Source organism: Hyla sarda, chromosome 9, assembly GCF_029499605.1.
Source record: "Hyla sarda isolate aHylSar1 chromosome 9, aHylSar1.hap1, whole genome shotgun sequence".
Lineage (NCBI taxonomy): Eukaryota > Metazoa > Chordata > Amphibia > Anura > Hylidae > Hyla > Hyla sarda.
In genome coordinates this window covers 4,044,498-4,064,525 of record NC_079197.1, presented here as the reverse complement: position 1 = coordinate 4,064,525, position 20,028 = coordinate 4,044,498, and the positions used below count along the sequence as shown (strand labels likewise).

The 20,028-nt window shown below is 41.4% G+C and overlaps 2 protein-coding genes across 2 annotated transcripts in view; one reads left to right on the top strand and one right to left on the bottom strand.

Moving 5' to 3' along the window:
• Positions 1-735: 735 nt before the first annotated feature.
• PLPP7 (phospholipid phosphatase 7 (inactive)) lies at positions 736-10,076 on the bottom strand. The gene is made up of 2 exons (XM_056538584.1): positions 9,401-10,076; positions 736-1,192 (listed from the first exon to the last, which is right to left on the bottom strand). Exons 1-2 carry the CDS (start codon positions 9,852-9,854, stop codon positions 825-827), a joined length of 822 nt encoding a protein of 273 aa, XP_056394559.1. The 5' UTR covers positions 9,855-10,076; the 3' UTR covers positions 736-824.
• Positions 984-20,028, top strand: part of FAM78A (family with sequence similarity 78 member A) — a 44,526-nt gene continuing 25,481 nt past the window's right edge. The window contains exon 1 of the mRNA XM_056538582.1: positions 984-1,100. The gene's annotated coding sequence lies outside the window, so the exon portion shown is untranslated. The remainder of the gene's footprint in view (positions 1,101-20,028) is intronic.

Below are 20,028 nucleotides of genomic sequence, written 5' to 3'. Positions count from 1 at the left end.
CCGGTTGAGAGGTGTAAGAAGCTTATTGATGGTTATAGGAAGAGTGGTCCAACATTCCGGCTGAGAGGTGTAAGAAGCTTATTGATGCTTATAGGAAGAGTGGTCCAACATTCCGGCTGAGAGGTGTAAGAAGCTTATTGATGCTTATAGGAAGAGTGCTCCAACATTCCGGCTGAGAGGTGTAAGAAGCTTATTGATGGTTATAGGAAGACACTGATTTGACTTATTTTTTCCAAAGCGTGTGCAACCAAATATTAAGTTAAGGGGCCAATAATTGTGTCCAGCCCATTTTTGGAGTTTGGTGACATTATGTCCAATTTGCTTTTTTTCCTCCTTTTTTGGTTTAGTTCTAATAAACACAAAGGGAATAAACATGTGTATAGCAAAACCTGTGTTACTGCAATCCTTTTCTGTGAGGAATACTTCATTTTCCAGAAAAATGTCAGGGGTGCCAACATTTATGGCCATGACTGTATAGTAGTTATTATATATAATATTTCTGTCCTTCGTACCATCTGATGATATATTGTAGGTTTGGATGATGGGGGTTGTAGTGTATGATGTAACCATAATAAAAGTAAAGTGCTACAGAATGTCGCAGTGCAGGAGGCGTGGCTTCGGGATGGGGCGGAGCTCAGGGCACCATGCCTTGTATTCCGATGACTCGGTCTGGCCTGCGTTGGGGGTCACATGAGGTCACACAGCAGAACACCATATCCACAGAGTAAGACAACCAAGACATTTAATAGTTTCTGTTCCAGGACAGAGAAATAACAAGCGAAGTCCTTATAGTTCTGTCAGTCATGAGGTCCCGTGTCCCCCGCTCACCATAGTAGTGAGGACACCATCTGACACGTGCTCGACGAGAGCCAAAGTATCTCCACAAAGTTAAATTGCAAGTAACCAATGACAAATCCTCCTATGACATCACTGATGTGGTGCCGGCCAATCATAATGCGGGACAGTCCAACACTGAAGGCCCACAGGACCAGGAGGACCCGCAGAGGGATGGCCAGCACCAGATGGCTGAGGAAGAACTTGGACACCATAGTGGCCCGACTGGCGTGTCCTGCTGGAAAGGCGTAGACATCGAGAACCAGGTAATCCAAGACACTGGGGGTCACCTCATATGGACCACGACGCTTCATCAACTTCTGTAGTCCGGCCACAGTGAGGATGTCCAGAAGGAGAGCTGTCAGAGAAGAAGAGAATGTGGTCAAACATGTCTCATGTATCCACCTCACAGAAGAAGCCATAATACTGCCATCTATGCATGAATATATAACTACTATAATACTGCTCCTATATACAAGAATATAACTACTATAATACTGCTCCTATATACAAGAATATATCTACTATAATACTGCTCCTATATACAGGAATATAACTGCTATAATACTGCTCCTATATACAAGAATATAACTACTATAATACTGCTCCTATATACAAGAATATAACTACTATAATACTGCTCCTATATACAAGAATATAACTACTATAATACTGCCGCCTATATACAAGAATATAACTACTATAATACTGCTCCTATATACAAGAATATAACTACTATAATACTGCCGCCTATATACAAGAATATAACTACTATAATACTGCTCCTATATACAAGAATATATCTACTATAATACTGCTCCTATATACAGGAATATAACTGCTATAATACTGCTCCTATATACAAGAATATAACTACTATAATACTGCTCCTCTATACAAGAATATAACTACTATAATACTGCTCCTAAATACAAGAATATATCTACTATAATACTGCTCCTATATACAAGAATATAACTACTATAATACTGCTCCTATATACAAGAATATAACTACTATAATACTGTTCCTATATACAAAAATATAACTACTATAATACTGCTCCTATATACAAGAATATAACTACCATAATACTGTTCCTATATACAAGAATATAACTACTATAATAGTGCTCCTATATACAAGAATATAACTACTATAATACTGCTCCTATATACAAGAATATAACTACTATAATACTGCTCCTATATACAAGAATATAACTACCATAATACTGTTCCTATATACAAGAATATAACTACTATAATACTGCTCCTATATACAAGAATATAACTACTATAATACTGCTCCTATATACAAGAATATAACTACTATAATACTGCTCCTATATACAAGAATATAACTACTATAATACTGCTCCTATATACAAGAATATAACTACTATAATACTGCTCCTATATACAAGAATATAACTACTATAATACTGCCATCTATGCATGAATATATAACTACTATAATACTGCTCCTATATACAAGAATATATCTACTATAATACTGCTCCTATATACAAGAATATAACTACTATAATACTGCCCCCTATATACAAGAATATAACTACTATAATACTGCTCCTATATACAAGAATATAACTACTATAATACTGCTCCTATATACAAGAATATATCTACTATAATACTGCTCCTATATACAAGAATATATCTACTATAATACTGCTCCTATATAAAAGAATATAACTACTATAATACTGCCACCTATATACAAGAATATAACTACTATAATACTGCCACCTATATACAAGAATATAACTACTATAATACTGCACCTATATACAAGAATATAACTACTATAATACTGCTCCTATATACAAGAATATAACTACTATAATACTGCCTCCTATATACAAGAATATATCTACTATAATACTGCTCCTATATACAAGAATATAACTACTATAATACTGCCTCCTATATACAAGAATATAACTACTATAATACTGCCCTTATATACAAGAATATAACTACTATAATACTGCTCCTATATATACAAGAATATAACTACTATAATACTGCTCCTATATATACAAGAATATAACTACTATAATACTGCTCCTATATATACAAGAATATAACTACTATAATACTGCCTCCTATATACAAGAATATAACTACTATAATACTGCCCTTATATACAAGAATATAACTACTATAATACTGCTCCTATATATACAAGAATATAACTACTATAATACTGCCTCCTATATACAAGAATATATCTACTATAATACTGCTCCTTTATACAAGAATATAACTACTATAATACTGCCTCCTATATACAAGAATATAACTACTATAATACTGCTCCTATATATACAAGAATATAACTACTATAATACTGCTCCTATATACAAGAATATAACTACTATAATACTGCTCCTATATACAAGAATATATCTACTATAATACTGCCCCCTATATACAAGAATATAACTCCTATAATACTGCTCCTATATACAAGAATATAACTACTATAATACTGCTCCCTATATACAAGAATATAACTCCTATAATACTGCTCCTATATACAAGAATATAACTACTATAATACTGCTCCCTATATACAAGAATATAACTCCTATAATACTGCTCTGGTTGCAGTGACTCTCCTCTCCTGGCTGTCGGTCTCTTCTTAGGGTGTCCCCGCACTCTAGTGATTCAGCATTATTTTCGGTGTCAGCACTTTAGACGGTCAACCCCCAGAAATAGCTGCAGGTGGCGCTGTCAGTCACCGACCACCTAATCCTGGGGCTGATGTTTTGCGACCCAAATACCTGGGAGAATCTGCGCCGTGAACTTGACCTGCTGCCGGGTGTAATCATGTACACCAGTGTTTCTCAACCAGTTAGCCTCCAGCTGTCCGGTTATGCTGGGAGTTGTAGTTTTGCAGCAGCTGGAGACACACCCGTTGGGAAACACCGATGTACACAGCGTTCTGCTCACGGTCACACGCGGGGATAGGAATGGACAGAATGTTCTATAAAACGAGGCACCTGGAAGAGACCTGTAGTGTAGATGTTTGGGGCTGCACATGGGCCCCACCGCCCTCCACCACAGGGCCCCCATCACTAGAGCAGTAAGGACCTAAGCTTATCTGGACTTTATGTGGGCACCATGTGGCATTGATATGTGGTCACTATATGACATTGTTATGTGGGCACTATATGGCATTGTTATGTGGGCACTATATGACATTGTTATGTGGGCACTATATGGCATTGTTATGTGGGCACTATGTGGCATTGTTATGTGGGCACTATATGACATTGTTATGTGGGCACTATATGACATTGTTATGTGGGCACTATATGACATTGTTATGTGGGCAGTATATGACATTGTTATGAGGGCAGTATATAGCATTGTTATGTGGGCACTATGTGGCATTGTTATGTGGGCACTATGTGACATTGTTATGTGGGCACTATATGGCATTGTTATGAGGGCAGTATATAGCATTGTTATATGGGCACTATGTGACATTGTTATGTGGGCACTATATGACATTGTTATGTGGGCACTATATGACATTGTTATGTGGGCACTATATGACATTGTTATGTGGGCAGTATATGACATTGTTATGAGGGCAGTATATAGCATTGTTATGTGGGCACTATGTGACATTGTTATGTGGGCACTATATGGCATTGTTATGAGGGCAGTAAATAGCATTGTTATATGGGCACTATGTGGCATTGTTATGTGGGCACTATGTGGCATTGTTATGTGGGCACTATGTGGCATTATGTGGGCACTATGTGGCATTGTTATGTGGGCAGTATATGGCATTGTTATTTGGGCACTATATGGCATTGTTATGTGGGCACTATATGGCATTGTTATGTGGGCACTATGTGACATTGTTATGTGTGCACTATATGACATTGTTATGTGGGCATTATATGGCATTGTTATGTGGGCACTATATGGCATTGTTATGTGGGCACTATATGGCATTGTTATGTGGGCACTATATGACATTGTTATGTGGGCACTATATGGCATTGTTATGTGGGCACTATATGACATTGTTATGTGGGCACTATATGGCATTGTTATGTGGGCACTATATGACATTGTTATGTGGGCATTATATGGCATTGTTATGTGGGCATTATATGGCATTGTTATGTGGGCACTATATGACATTGATATGTGGGCACTATATGACATTGTTAAGTGGGCATTATATGACATTGTTATGTGGGCACTATATGGCATTGTTATGTGGGCACTTTGTGACATTGTTATGTGGGCACTATGTGGCATTGTTATGTGGGCACTATGTGGCATTATGTGGGCACTATGTGGCATTGTTATGTGGGCAGTATATGGCATTGTTATTTGGGCACTATATGGCATTGTTATGTGGGCACTATGTGGCATTGTTATGTGGGCACTATAGGACATTGTTATGTGGGCACTATATGACATTGTTATGTGGGCATTATATGGCATTGTTATGTGGGCACTATATGACATTGTTATGTGGGCATTATATGGCATTGTTATGTGGGCACTATATGACATTGATATGTGGGCACTATATGACATTGTTATGTGGGCACTATATGACATTGTTATGTGGGCACTATATGACATTGTTATGTGGGCACTATATGACATTGTTATGTGGGCACTATATGACATTGTTATGTGGGCACTATATGACATTGCTATGTGGGCACTATATGGCATTGTTATGTGGGCACTATGTGACATTGTTATGTGGGCACTATATGGCATTGTTATGTGGGCACTATGTGACATTGTTATGTGGGCACTATGTGACATTGTTATGTGGGCACTATATGCCATTGTTATGTGGGCACTATATGACATTGTTATGTGGGCACTATATGACATTGTTATGTGGGCAGGCACTATATGGCATGGTTATGTGGGCACTATATGACATTGTTATGTGGGCACTATATGACATGGTTATGTGGGCACTATGTGACATTGTTATGTGGGCATTATATGACATTGTTATGTGGGCACTATATGACATTGTTATGTGGGCACTATATGACATTGTTATGTGGGCACTATATGGCATTGCTATGTGGGCACTATATGGCATTGTTATGTGGGCACTATATGACATTGTTATGTGGGCACTATATGGCATTGTTATGTGGGCACTATATGACATTGTTATGTGGGCACTATATGACATTGTTATGTGGGCACGATATGACATTGTTATGTGGGCACTATATGACATTGTTATGTGGGCACTATATGACATTGTTATGTGGGCACTATATGGCATGGTTATGTGGGCACTATATGACATTGTTATGTGGGCACTATATGGCATGGTTATGTGGGCACTATGTGACATTGTTATGTGGGCATTATATGACATTGTTAAGTGGGCAGGCACTATACGGCATTGTTATGTGGGCACTATATGGCATTGTTATGTGGGCACTATATGACATTGTTATGTGGGCACTATATGACATTGTTATGTGGGCACTATATGACATTGTTATGTGGGCATTATATGGCATTGTTATGTGGGCACTATATGGCATTGTTATGTGGGCACTATATGACATTGTTATGTGGACACTATATGACATTGTTATGTGGGCACTATATGGCATTGTTATGTGGGCACTATATGACATTGTTATGTGGGCACTATATGACATTGTTATGTGGGCACTATATGACATTGCTATGTGGGCACTATATAACATTGTTATGTGGGCACTATATGACATTGTTATGTGGGCACTATATGACATTGTTATGTGGGCACTATGTGGCATTGTTATGTGGGCACTATATGACATTGCTATGTGGGCACTATATGGCATTGTTCTGTGGGCACTATATGACATTGTTATGTGGGCACTATATGACATTGTTATGTGGGCACTATGTGGCATTGTTATGTGGGCACTATATGACATTGCTATGTGGGCACTATATGGCATTGTTCTGTGGGCACTATATGACATTGTTATGTGGGCACTATGTGGCATTGTTATGTGGGCACTATATGACATTGCTATGTGGGCACTATATGGCATTGTTCTGTGGGCACTATATGACATTGTTATGTGGGCACTATATGACATTGTTATGTGAGCACTATGTGACATTGTTATGTGGGCACTATATGACATTGTTATGTGGGCACTATATGACATTGTTATGTGGGCACTATATGACATTGTTATGTGGGCACTATATGGCATTGTTATGTGGGCACTATGTGACATTGTTATGTGGGCACTATGTGACATTGTTATGTGGGCACTATATGCCATTGTTATGTGGGCACTATATGACATTGCTATGTGGGCACTATATGACATTGTTATGTGGGCACTATATGGCATTGTTCTGTGGGCACTATATGGCATTGTTCTGTGGGCACGGGTTCTCTGCACTGTGTTCATACCCCTAGTGTTGCTTTCATGTGATGTCACTGACGCTTCCCTTAAAGGGGCAGGAGCGGATTTAGAAGGCGGTGATGGACCCCATGCGCTCAGTCATCTCCTGGCCCCACAGATACGACATATCAGGACGAGGCTTCTGTTCCCCTCAGAGATCGTCAGTGGCTGAGCTGCGCAGCACTCCAGGAGTATACATCCACAGGACAGGCCATACATAGATGGGGGTCCTCCCCCGAGGACAGGGGTCCTCCGACCCTCATCCCGCCCAGTGAGGTATTCAGCAGCCGCTGCACCAGGAAGAGAATGGATGGCGGACACTCGTATGTATGGCGGTGGTGACCTCTCCATTCATTCTTCACCTGGGTGGACAATGGCGCCCTCACCTGGTAAGATGGAAGGAGGGGGCTTAGAAGAAACCAGAATGCTCGGACACTCAACCAGTGTGCCTCCAGCTGTTGCAAAACCACAACTCCCAGCATGCCCCGACAAATAGATCTGTGGTCTCCAAACTGTGCACCTGCCAGATGTTGCCAAACTACAACTCCCAGCATGCCCGGACAGCCAAAGGCTGTCCGGGCATGCTGGGAGTTGCAGTTTGGCAACAGCTGGAGGCATCCTGTTTTGGAAACACTGGACCAGACAGATACTTGTTACCTCCACTGATACATTGTAACAAAACCCATCAGGACAAAAGATTTTGTTCTCAGAAGATTGATACACTAGATACAATTGTAACAAACCCTCAGTTTTCTTAAAGGAGTAGTCCAGTGGTGATTCAGTGGTGAGCAACTTATCCCCTATCCTAAGGATAGGGGATAAGTTGCAGATCGCGGGGGGTCCGACCGCTGGGGCCCCCTGCGATCTCCTGTACGGAGCCCCGACAGCCCGCTGGAAGGGGGCGTGTCGACCTCCGCACGAGGCGGCGGCCGACACGCCCCCTCAATACAACTCTATGGCAGAGCCGAAGCGCTGCCTTCGGCAATCTCCGGCTCTGCCATAGAGATGTATTGAGGGGGCGTGTCGGCCGCCGCCTCGTGCGGGGGTCGACACCCGCTATCTCGGCGGAGAGCCGGGGCCCCGTACAGAGAGATCGCAGGGGGCCCCAGCGGTCGGACCCCCCGCGATCTCAAACTTATCCCCTATCCTTAGGATAGGGGATAAGTTTTTCACCACTGGACTACCCCTTTAAAAGGGCCCAATAAGGGCTGCACAGTGTGCACAGGTCATTTACTGACAGCAAGCAGAGTTCCTGAAACCCAAACTCTATAAGAAAGTTGCAGAACTTTTTATCTGGCATAAAAATAAAGCTTAAGTCCATTGCTTCCCAATCAGGGTGCCTCCAGCTGTTGCAAAACCACATTTCCCAGCATGCCCGGACAGACGATAATAATGAAGAGAAGGATCGGACATGTTGGATTTAAATTCCCTATCCTTTTGGGGAGGTGTCTGGCAGCGGCTTTTTCTCCACTATTCACTGTCAGGTGTCTGGCTGCAGAATGTTTCTGACCTCTCTAGAGTGGTGTTTCCCAACCAGTGTGCCTCCAGCTGTTTCAGAACTACAACTCCCAGCATGCCCAGACAAAAGATAATGATGATGATTGAGAAGGATCGGGCATGCTAGATTTCAATATCCTATCCTTATTGTCTTTCCTAACAACAAGCATCCCTCGGAGGTGTCTGGCAGCCGCTTTCTCTCCGCTACCCGTTGAAATCACATGCATGATCAATCAGGCTGAGCGTGCACATAAATGGGGAAGGAAATCTTGCCACATAGCTGTCTGGTGGTTTCTGACCACTCTAGAGCAGTGTTTCCTAACAAGGGTGCCTCCAGCTGTTTCAAAACTACAATTCCAAGCATGTCCGGACAGCCGTTGGCTGTCCGGGCATGCTGGGAGTTGTAGTTTTGCAGCAGCTGGGGGCTCAGTGATTGGGAAACTCTGCTTTAGGGTATGTTCAAATTACGGAAATTGCAACACATGGCCTAAGCAGCGGAATCCCATTGAAAACAACGGCAGCTGCTGTAACCGGAATCCGCACAGAATTTCTGCAGTGTCAACAGGGGCCTTATTGACAGCAAGCAGAGTTAGTTACATGTCGGCCTTGTCTTACCCAGCAGCAGGTTCGCCAGGACTTCCTGACCGGCCAGCGTGTTGCTGTTCCACAGGCAGATGATGGTTCCCAGGATCCAGGGGAAGCCGTGGCTGGTGATGCCGATGAGGGTGACCATGGAGCGGGCGCTGCCCCAGGAGGAGGTGGTGTGGGCGCAGACGCCAAGGCTCTTGGACATGGCGATATCGATGGCCATGAGCGAGTTCCAGGCGATGCCTTTGAAGGATGGGTTGAGCTGCATGCAGTCCTCCTCCGGCATCTGCTGGTTCTGTTGGCTCTGCCGCCTCTCGCGGGCGCCCTCGCCGCCAGCATTGCCATATTGCCCGCCGGACTTCCTGTTGGCGCTCCGGATCTCCTGTGGGGAACTCGGCGGCTGGTTCAGGGACATGAACTCCGGCCGGGTCAGCACGTTGTTCCGATCCCGGCCTCTGCTCCGTCTCTGGGGGGCTGGCATCGTCTCAGGACCCCCCTAAAGCAGCGGGCACAACTTCCCTGGAGAGGCGGCAGGCACCGGAGAAGCTTTGTGGTGTACGTCCAGCCTGGGGGGCAGCTCGGGTGAGGGTGGTCGGGCAGCACCCTGACACATGTTCTGAGTTATATTTAGTAAAGGCAGAGTGCCCCATGTGTTTATCCAGAGCCCCTGCACACTTCTACCTATCAGCGGGTCCGGGAACTCAGCCGGCCAATGGGGGAGGGCGTAACCCGAGGCCTAGCATGGCCCCTGGGATATATAAACCCCAGGGCAGAAAAGGATTCTGGGATTTGTAGTCACTGCATGGTGCCAGCTCTGACGTGATGATAAAGTGAAGCAGGTGCCAGGATCACAGCGCCAAAAATACCTCAGGGCGGCGGGCGAGTTAGTCCGGGGAATTATCTGAGTGACAACAAATATGGCCGCCGAAATATCTGTGCAAATCTGGAGTATAATACAGGAGAAGTAATGTAATGTACACAGTGACCTCACCAGCAGAATAGTGAGTGCAGCTCTGGGGTATAATACAGGATATAACTCAGGATCAGTACAGGATAAGTAATGTAATGTATGTACACAGTGACCCCACCAGCAGAATAGCGAGTGCAGCTCTGGAGTATAATACAGGATATAACTCAGGATCAGTACAGGATAAGTAATGTAATGTATGTACACAGTGACCTCACCAGCAGAATAGTGAGTGCAGATCTGGGGTATAATAGAGGATATAACTCCGGATCAGTACAGGATAAGTAATGTAATGTATGTATACAGTGACCTCACCAGCAGAATAGTGAGTACAGCTCCGGAGTATAATACAGGATATAACTCAGGATCAGTACAGGATAAGTAATGTAATGTATGTACACAGTGATCTCACCAGCAGAATAGTGAGTACAGCTCTGGAGTATAATACAGGATATAACTCAGGATCAGTACAGGATAAGTAATGTAATGTATGTACATAGTGATCTCACCAGCAGAATAGTGAGTACAGCTCTGGAGTATAATACAGGATATAACTCAGGATCAGTACAGGATAAGTAATGTAATGTATGTACACAGTGACCTCACCAGCAGAATAGTGAGTACAGATCTGGGGTATAATACAGGATATAACTCAGGATCAGTACAGGATAAGTAATGTAATGTATGTACACAGTGACCTCACCAGCAGAATAGTGAGTGGAGCTCTGGAGTATAATACAGGATATAACTCAGGATCAGTACAGGATAAGTAATGTAATGTATGTACACAGTGACCTCACCAGCAGAATAGTGAGTACAGCTCTGGAGTATAATACAGGATATAACTCAGGATCAGTACAGGATAAGTAATGTAATGTATGTACACAGTGACCCCACCAGCAGAATAGTGAGTACAGCTCTGGGGTATAATACAGGATATAACTCAGGATCAGTACAGGATAAGTAATGTATGTACACAGTGACCTCACCAGCAGAATAGTGAGTACAGCTCTGGGGTATAATACAGGATATAACTCAGGATCAGTACAGGATAAGTAATGTAATGTATGTACATAGTGATCTCACCAGCAGAATAGTGAGTACAGCTCTGGAGTATAATACAGGATATAACTCAGGATCAGTACAGGATAAGTAATGTAATGTATGTACACAGTGACCTCACCAGCAGAATAGTGAGTACAGATCTGGGGTATAATACAGGATATAACTCAGGATCAGTACAGGATAAGTAATGTAATGTATGTACACAGTGACCTCACCAGCAGAATAGTGAGTACAGCTCTGGGGTATAATACAGGATATAACTCAGGATCAGTACAGGATAAGTAATGTAATGTATGTACACAGTGACCTCACCAGCAGAATAGTGAGTACAGCTCTGGAGTATAATACAGGATATAACTCAGGATCAGTACAGGATAAGTAATGTAATGTATGTACACAGTGATCTCACCAGCAGAATAGTGAGTACAGCTCTGGAGTATAATACAGGGTATAACTCAGGATCAGTACAGGACAAGTAATGTAATGTATGTACACAGTGACCTCACCAGCAGAATAGTGAGTGCAGCTCTGGAGTATAATACAGGATATAACTCAGGATCAGTACAGGATAAGTAATGTAATGTATGTACACAGTGATCTCACCAGCAGAATAGCGAGTACAGCTCTGGGGTATAATACAGGATATAACTCAGGATCAGTACAGGATAAGTAATGTAATGTATGTACACAGTGACCTCACCAGCAGAATAGTGAGTACAGCTCTGGAGTATAATACAGGATATAACTCAGGATCAGTACAGGATAAGTAATGTAATGTATGTACACAGTGACCTCACCAGCAGAATAGTGAGTACAGCTCTGGGGTATAATACAGGATATAACTCAGGATCAGTACAGAATAAGTAATGTAATGTATGTACACAGTGACCTCACCAGCAGAATAGTGAGTACAGCTCTGGAGTATAATACAGGATATAACTCAGGATCAGTACAGGATAAGTAATGTAATGTATATACACAGTGACCTCACCAGCAGAATAGTGAATACAGCTCTGGAGTATAATACAGGATATAACTCTCCCGTCCTAGTTTCCCAGCAGTCCCTCTGATCCGGGCAGTGATGTTTCTCGCTCGGTGTCTTCGCTCCTCGGTTTAATCACTTTTGCCTTAATCCACCGATGATTAAATAAATTCTGAATGTTTTTATAATGCGGTCGAGGATTTACAATCCGTTGCACAGCCATGAATATTCCCCTCCTGGTCACAGACATATTTCTGGCATCCATTATGGGGGGGCGGCGCTCGGTAATCTGCTGGTTCTTACAATCCATTTTATGGGGACTGAGCCTATTACATAACACTGTCCTTACTTTGGTCCTTTAAAAGATATGAATGCGACATTGTATGTCCATAGTGTTTCATGTGTCAGTTTATTACGATTTCTTTCTGTCTGTGAATGGAAACATTCTTGTATCCAGGAGCTGAAATCCTAATGTTTGTAAGGGTTTGTGTACACAATTTAGAGCAGTGTTTCCCAACCAGTGTCCCTCCAGCTGTTGCAAAACTACAACTCCCAGCATGCCCAGACAGCATTTGGTTTCGGTGCTCCCCTGAGGAGATTGACTACTTGTACTGACTGTTTTATGTGAGGGCAGACGGGGCCTACTACTACTATATCATACAGTAGACTTGGCCCCTATACTGCCCCCATATAAGATAAGGCAGCAGCCCCTAAAATTCCCCCATATAGTCTATATGAGGGCCTACTACTATATGGGGGCCTATTACTGTATGGGGCTTGATGCATTATAAGGCAGTATGGGGGTTTACTACTATATGAGGAGAGTATGGGGGCCTTACTACTATATGAATAGAGTAGGGGGGGGGGGGGGCCTTACTACTATATGGGGACAGGATGGGGGCCTTACTACTATATGGGGACAGTATTGGGGCCTACTACTATATAAGGGCCCAATGCTTTATGGGGCAGTATGGGGAGCACCTACTAGGGGATAGTATGGAGGCCTAACTACTATAAAGAGACATTTTGAAGGCCTAACTACTATATGGGGACAGTATTGGGGCCAAGTCTACTATATAAGGGCCTGATGCTATATGGGGCAGTATGGGGGCAATTACTATAAGTAAACAGTATGGGGCCTTACTACTATATGGGGACAGGATGGGGGCCTAACTACTATATTAGGGACAGTCTAGGGGCCTACTACTACATAAGGGGCTTATGCTATATGGGGTTAGTGTGGGGGCCTGCTACTATATAGGCACAGTATGGGGGGCCTACTGCTATATGGATACAGTATTGGGGCCTAACTACTATATGGGGACAGTATGGGGCCTAACTATTATATTGGGGAATATTACTGTATGGGGGCCTATTACTTATTAAAGGCCTAAAGCTGTATGGGGCAATATGGGGGGCCTACTACTATATGGGGACAGTATAGGAGCCTACTACTATATAAGGGCCTGATGCTATATAGGGCAGTATTGGGGCCTGCTGATTTATGGGGGAAGTATTAAGGCCTAACTATGATATGGGGACAGTATGGGGGCCTTCTACTATATGGGCACAGTATGGGGGCCTACAGCTATATGAGGACAGTATAGGGTCCTAACTACTATATGTGGACAGTATAGGGGCCTACTACTATTTAAGGGCCTACTGCTATATGGGGGTTAGTGTGGGGGCCTATTACTATACGGGGATAGTATGGGGGCCTGCTATATGGGGGCACTCTGTGGGTCTATAAGGTATATGTTATAAGCTATATAGTATATGTTATATTTTTAATATGCATGACTGTGCTGACAAAAATGATGCTTTACGTGGTGACATTTTAAAGTGCAGTTGCCTGTATCAGTGATTTGCGTTCCGAAATATTTGGCGGTACGCACGCTGTCATAGAGAAGTAGAGACTGAAGGAAGGAGGAGTTAAAAAAAAATATTAAGCTTCTCTTTCTCACTTTCGGCTAAAAATATAAAAACACCGTCAAAAATAGTTCAGCACTGTCACTACACAGCTGCGGGTTTGTTACAGTTGTAGTCAGTCTAATCCATTCTCTGGGAGTTAAAGGCAGCAGCCTGGGGCGTAGCTATAGGGCAGTGTTTCCCAACCAGTGTGCCTCCAGCTGTTGCAAAACTACAACTCCCAGTATGCCCGGACAGCCAACGGCTGTCCGGGCATGCTGGGAGTTGTAGTTTAGCAACAGCTGTAGGCCCCCTTGTTAGGAAACACTGCACTAGAGAACCACCTGAAAGCTATGTGGCAAGGCCCCTCCCCCATTTACGTGCACGCTCAGCCCGATTGATCATGCATATGATTTCAATGGGTAGTGGATAGAAAGCCGCTGCCAGACATCTCTGACGACTGCTTATTATTAGGGAGGACAAAAGGATTTGGGTATTGATCCAACATGCCCAATCCTTTTCTTCTTCATCATCCTCATCCTCTGGGCATGCTGAGAGTTGTAGTTCTGCAACAGCTGGATGCCCCCTAGTTGGGAAACACCGCTCTAGGGAGGTCAGAAACATTCTGAAGCCAGACACGTGACAGCTAGGTGCTTAGATTCCCCCCCCCCCCCCATATGCATGCACGCTCGGCCTGATTGATGATGCATGTGATTTTTAATGGGTAGTGGAGAAAAAGACGCTGCCAGACACCTCCCCAAAAGGATATGGAATTGAAATCCAACATGTCTGATCCTTCTCGTCTCCATCAACCAACAGCTGGAGGAGCCCTGGTTGGGAAACATTGATCTAAAGCCGTGACCTGATATAACATTGGAGGAAGGTATTTCCTTGCGCACACACCGCTTCCTGTATAGGCCTTGCATGTTGCACGTATAGCTTCTCTCTCGCCGAGAACGGCTGATAACAGAGAGCAGCGCGCATATATTGTGTACATGAATTATCCTATTACTTCCTGCTTTTCCCATTTATTGACGAGAGTGAGACAATCCAGGGATCCCCCGTCCCGACATGATAAGATTATTTGGCGGCCGACTAATTATAATGATGCGTAATAGCATTAGCCGCCATTATTCCGACATACGGAAATTGGCTCTATAGACTATACTGTGAGCTGCGGCTTCCTCTGCGGCTCAGCGAGAACAGGAAACGCTGTAACAACGTCTTCACTTCTTGTGGAAACCTTGTGGGGGTGGGGGACGTCTTATCTTCTATACGAGTGATTCACAAAGTGCGCAAAATTGTCGCTTGGTTTGGGGGAGGGGGGGGAGGCGGTTGGGGGTATTAGGTAAAAAAATAGGGGGGCAGTAAAAGCATAAAGAAAGAAGATAGGACACTTCTCAGAAACCACTTATGGTCACGTTGCAATAATGACTTTATTTTCTAATGAAAAACAAATACAAAATGCCATTTCTAACCAATCAGTGATCAGATCAAGAATTGGCGTGGTGGAGGGCGTGCGGCAGAAAGTCCAACGCGGCAGAAAGAAGTGTCTGCAATTAATTTTCTATACAATAATATAAATAGAATAATATAAATATAAATAGAATAATAATATCATACATAGAATAAAAATGTAAATCTAAATAAGAACAGAAATAAAAATATACGGTAATATAAATCTATAAATCTGAATAGAATAATAATATCATAAATAGAATATAAATCTGAAGAGAATAATGATATAATAAATAGAATATAAATCTGGATAGAATAATAATATAATAAATAGAATATAAATCTGAATAGAATAATAATATAATAAATAGAATATAAATCTGAAGAGAATAATAATATAATAAATAGAATATAAATCTGAATAGAATAATAATAGAAATAAAAATCTAAATCTAAATAGAATAATAATATAATAAATAGAATATAAATCTAAATAGAAAAATAATAGAAATAAAAATCTAAATCTAAATAGATTATTATAAATCTAAATAGAATAATAATAATAATATGAATTTAAATAAAAAACAAAATCTAAATAAAATAATAATATAAATATAATATAAATTTAAATATAATAGAAATAAAAATATGAATCTAAATATAATATAAATCTAAATAGAATATTATTTTAAATCTAAATATAATAATAATAATAATAATAATAAAATGAATTTAAATAAAAATATAATATGAATAGAATAATCATATAATACATTAAACAACATAAAAAGAATATGGATGTAAATAAAAATATTATATAAATATAACTTGAATGATAATATAAATAGATTAGTAATATAATAAATAGAATATGAATATAAATACAAATAGAATACAAATATAAATAGAATAGTAATATAATAATATAAATACAAATAAAATATGAAATATAAATATAACCATAATATAGATAAAAATAGAATAGTAATATAAATATGAATATAAATAGAATAGTGATATAAATATAAATAGGATACGGTAATAATATAAAAATCATTATGAGCCATCTTCTGCTCGAAACGCGTTACCGTCTGTGGTGTTCACTCACCATTTGTTCTTCAAATATAAACAGAATAATAAAAATACAAATGTAAAATTAATATAAACAGGCGACATGTATGAAATTCAATAGAATTGTGTGACAAGCTGGTAATAATAGTTCAACAAAGATTTAAAATTCTGAATTAATATTCGATATCTTCGAATTTTTTCAGATTATGGATCATAAACTTAGCAAATTGTATAATTGTTGTTTCAATAAAGCAGCTATTTACACAGGAGTGTTCTTATACATCATTGTCAATTGTATTTATTAAAATGAATGTGTGCAGCAGAGCTCTGCGTATGTATATATGTAGCAGATCTGCGTATGTATATATGTAGCAGATCTGTGTATGTATGTGCAGCAGAGCTCTGCGTATGTATATATGTAGCAGATCTGCGTATGTATATATGTAGCAGATCTGTGTATGTATGTGCAGCAGAGCTCTGCGTATGTATATATGTAGCAGATCTGTGTATGTATGTGCAGCAGAGCTCTGCGTATGTATATATGTAGCAGATCTGCGTATGTATATATGTAGCAGATCTGTGTATGTATGTGCAGCAGAGCTCTGCGTATGTATATATGTAGCAGATCTGTGTATGTATGTGCAGCAGAGCTCTGTGTATGTATGTGCAGCAGAGCTCTGTGTATATATGTAGCAGAGCTGTGTATGTATGTGCAGCAGAGCTCTGTGTATGTATATATGTAGCAGAGCTGTGTATGTATGTGCAGCAGAGCTCTGTGTATATATGTAGCAGAGCTGTGTATGTATGTGCAGCAGAGCTCTGTGTATGTATGTGCAGCAGAGCTCTGTGTATGTATGTGCAGCAGAGCTCTGTGTATATATGTAGCAGAGCTGTGTATGTATATGTAGCAGAGCTGTGTATGTATATATGTAGCAGAGCTCTGCGTATGTATATATATGTAGCAAAGCTGTGTATGTATGTGCAGCAGAGCTGTGTATGTATGTGCAGCAGAGCTGTGTATGTAGGTGCAGCAGAGCTCTGTGTATGTAGGTGCAGCAGAGCTCTGTGTAGGTAGGTGCAGCAGAGCTCTGTGTATGTATATATGTAGCAGAGCTGTGTAGGTGCAGCAGAGCTCTGTGTATGTATGTGCAGCAGAGTTCTGTGTATGTATATGTAGCAGAGCTGTGTATGTAAGTGCAGCAGAGGTCTGTGTATGTATATATGTAGCAGAGCTCTGTGTATGTGTATATGTTTTGTTTGTACCCCATAATTGTAAGCGCTGCGGAATCTGTAGGTGCTATATAAATAAATAAAATAAATAAATGTAGCAGAGCTCTGTGTGTGTTTATATGTAGCAGAGTTGTGTATGTATGTGCAGCAGAGCTGTGTATATGTATGTAGCAGAGCTGAGTATGTATGTGCAGCAGATCATCTGTGTATGTTTATAGCAGAACTGTGTATAAGTTGGTAAAGCAGAGCTCTGTGTATGTATGTAGCAGACGTGTATATGTGGGTGCAGCAGAGCTGTGTTTATGTATGTAGCAGAGCTGTGTATGTAGGTGCAGCAGAGCTCTGTGTATGTATATATGTAGCAGAGCTGTGTAGGTGCAGCAGAGCTCTGTGTATGTAGGCGCAGCAGAGCTCTGTGTATGTAGGTGCAGCAGAGCTCTGTGTATGTATATATGTAGCAGAGCTGTGTAGGTGCAGCAGAGCTCTGTGTATGTATGTGCAGCAGAGGTCTGTGTATGTGTATATGTAGCAGAGCTCTGTGTATGTGTATATGTTTTGTTTGTACCCCATAATTGTAAGCGCTGCGGAATCTGTAGGTGCTATATAAATAAATAAAATAAATAAATGTAGCAGAGCTCTGTGTGTGTTTATATGTAGCAGAGTTGTGTATGTATGTGCAGCAGAGCTGTGTATATGTATGTAGCAGAGCTGAGTATGTATGTGCAGCAGATCATCTGTGTATGTTTATAGCAGAACTGTGTATAAGTTGGTAAAGCAGAGCTCTGTGTATGTATGTAGCAGACGTGTATATGTGGGTGCAGCAGAGCTGTGTTTATGTATGTAGCAGAGCTGTGTATGTAGGTGCAGCAGAGGTCTGTGTATGTATATATGTAGCAGAGCTGTGTAGGTGCAGCAGAGCTCTGTGTATGTATGTGCAGCAGAGCTCTGTGTATGTATATATGTAGCAGAGCTGTGTAGGTGCAGCAGAGCTCTGTGTATGTATATATGTAGCAGAGCTGTGTAGGTGCAGCAGAGCTCTGTGTATGTATATATGTAGCAGAGCTGTGTAGGTGCAGCAGAGCTCTGTGTATGTAGGTGCAGCAGAGCTCTGTGTATGTATATATGTAGCAGAGCTGTGTAGGTGCAGCAGAGCTCTGTGTATGTAGGCGCAGCAGAGCTCTGTGTATGTAGGTGCAGCAGAGCTCTGTGTATGTATATATGTAGCAGAGCTGTGTAGGTGCAGCAGAGCTCTGTGTATGTATGTGCAGCAGAGGTCTGTGTATGTGTATATGTAGCAGAGCTCTGTGTATGTGTATATGTTTTGTTTGTACCCCATAATTGTAAGCGCTGCGGAATCTGTAGGTGCTATATAAATAAATAAAATAAATAAATGTAGCAGAGCTCTGTGTGTGTTTATATGTAGCAGAGTTGTGTATGTATGTGCAGCAGAGCTGTGTATATGTATGTAGCAGAGCTGAGTATGTATGTGCAGCAGATCATCTGTGTATGTTTATAGCAGAACTGTGTATAAGTTGGTAAAGCAGAGCTCTGTGTATGTATGTAGCAGACGTGTATATGTGGGTGCAGCAGAGCTGTGTTTATGTATGTAGCAGAGCTGTGTATGTAGGTGCAGCAGAGGTCTGTGTATGTATAAATGTAGCAGAGCTGTGTAGGTGCAGCAGAGCTCTGTGTATGTATGTGCAGCAGAGCTCTGTGTATGTATATATGTAGCAGAGCTGTGTAGGTGCAGCAGAGCTCTGTGTATGTATATATGTAGCAGAGCTGTGTAGGTGCAGCAGAGCTCTGTGTATGTATATATGTAGCAGAGCTGTGTAGGTGCAGCAGAGCTCTGTGTATGTAGGTGCAGCAGAGCTCTGTGTATGTATATATGTAGCAGAGCTGTGTAGGTGCAGCAGAGCTCTGTGTATGTATGTGCAGCAGAGGTCTGTGTATGTGTATATGTAGCAGAGCTCT

Coding starts and splice junctions, on each gene's coding strand:
- PLPP7 (XM_056538584.1), bottom strand. CDS start 9,854: ATGCCAGCCCCCCAGAGACGGAGCAGAGGCCGGGATCGGAACAACGTG. Junction 1,193..9,400: donor CCTGGCGAACCTGCTGCTGG/GTAAGACAAGGC, acceptor CTTCTCTGACAG/CTCTCCTTCTGGACATCCTC.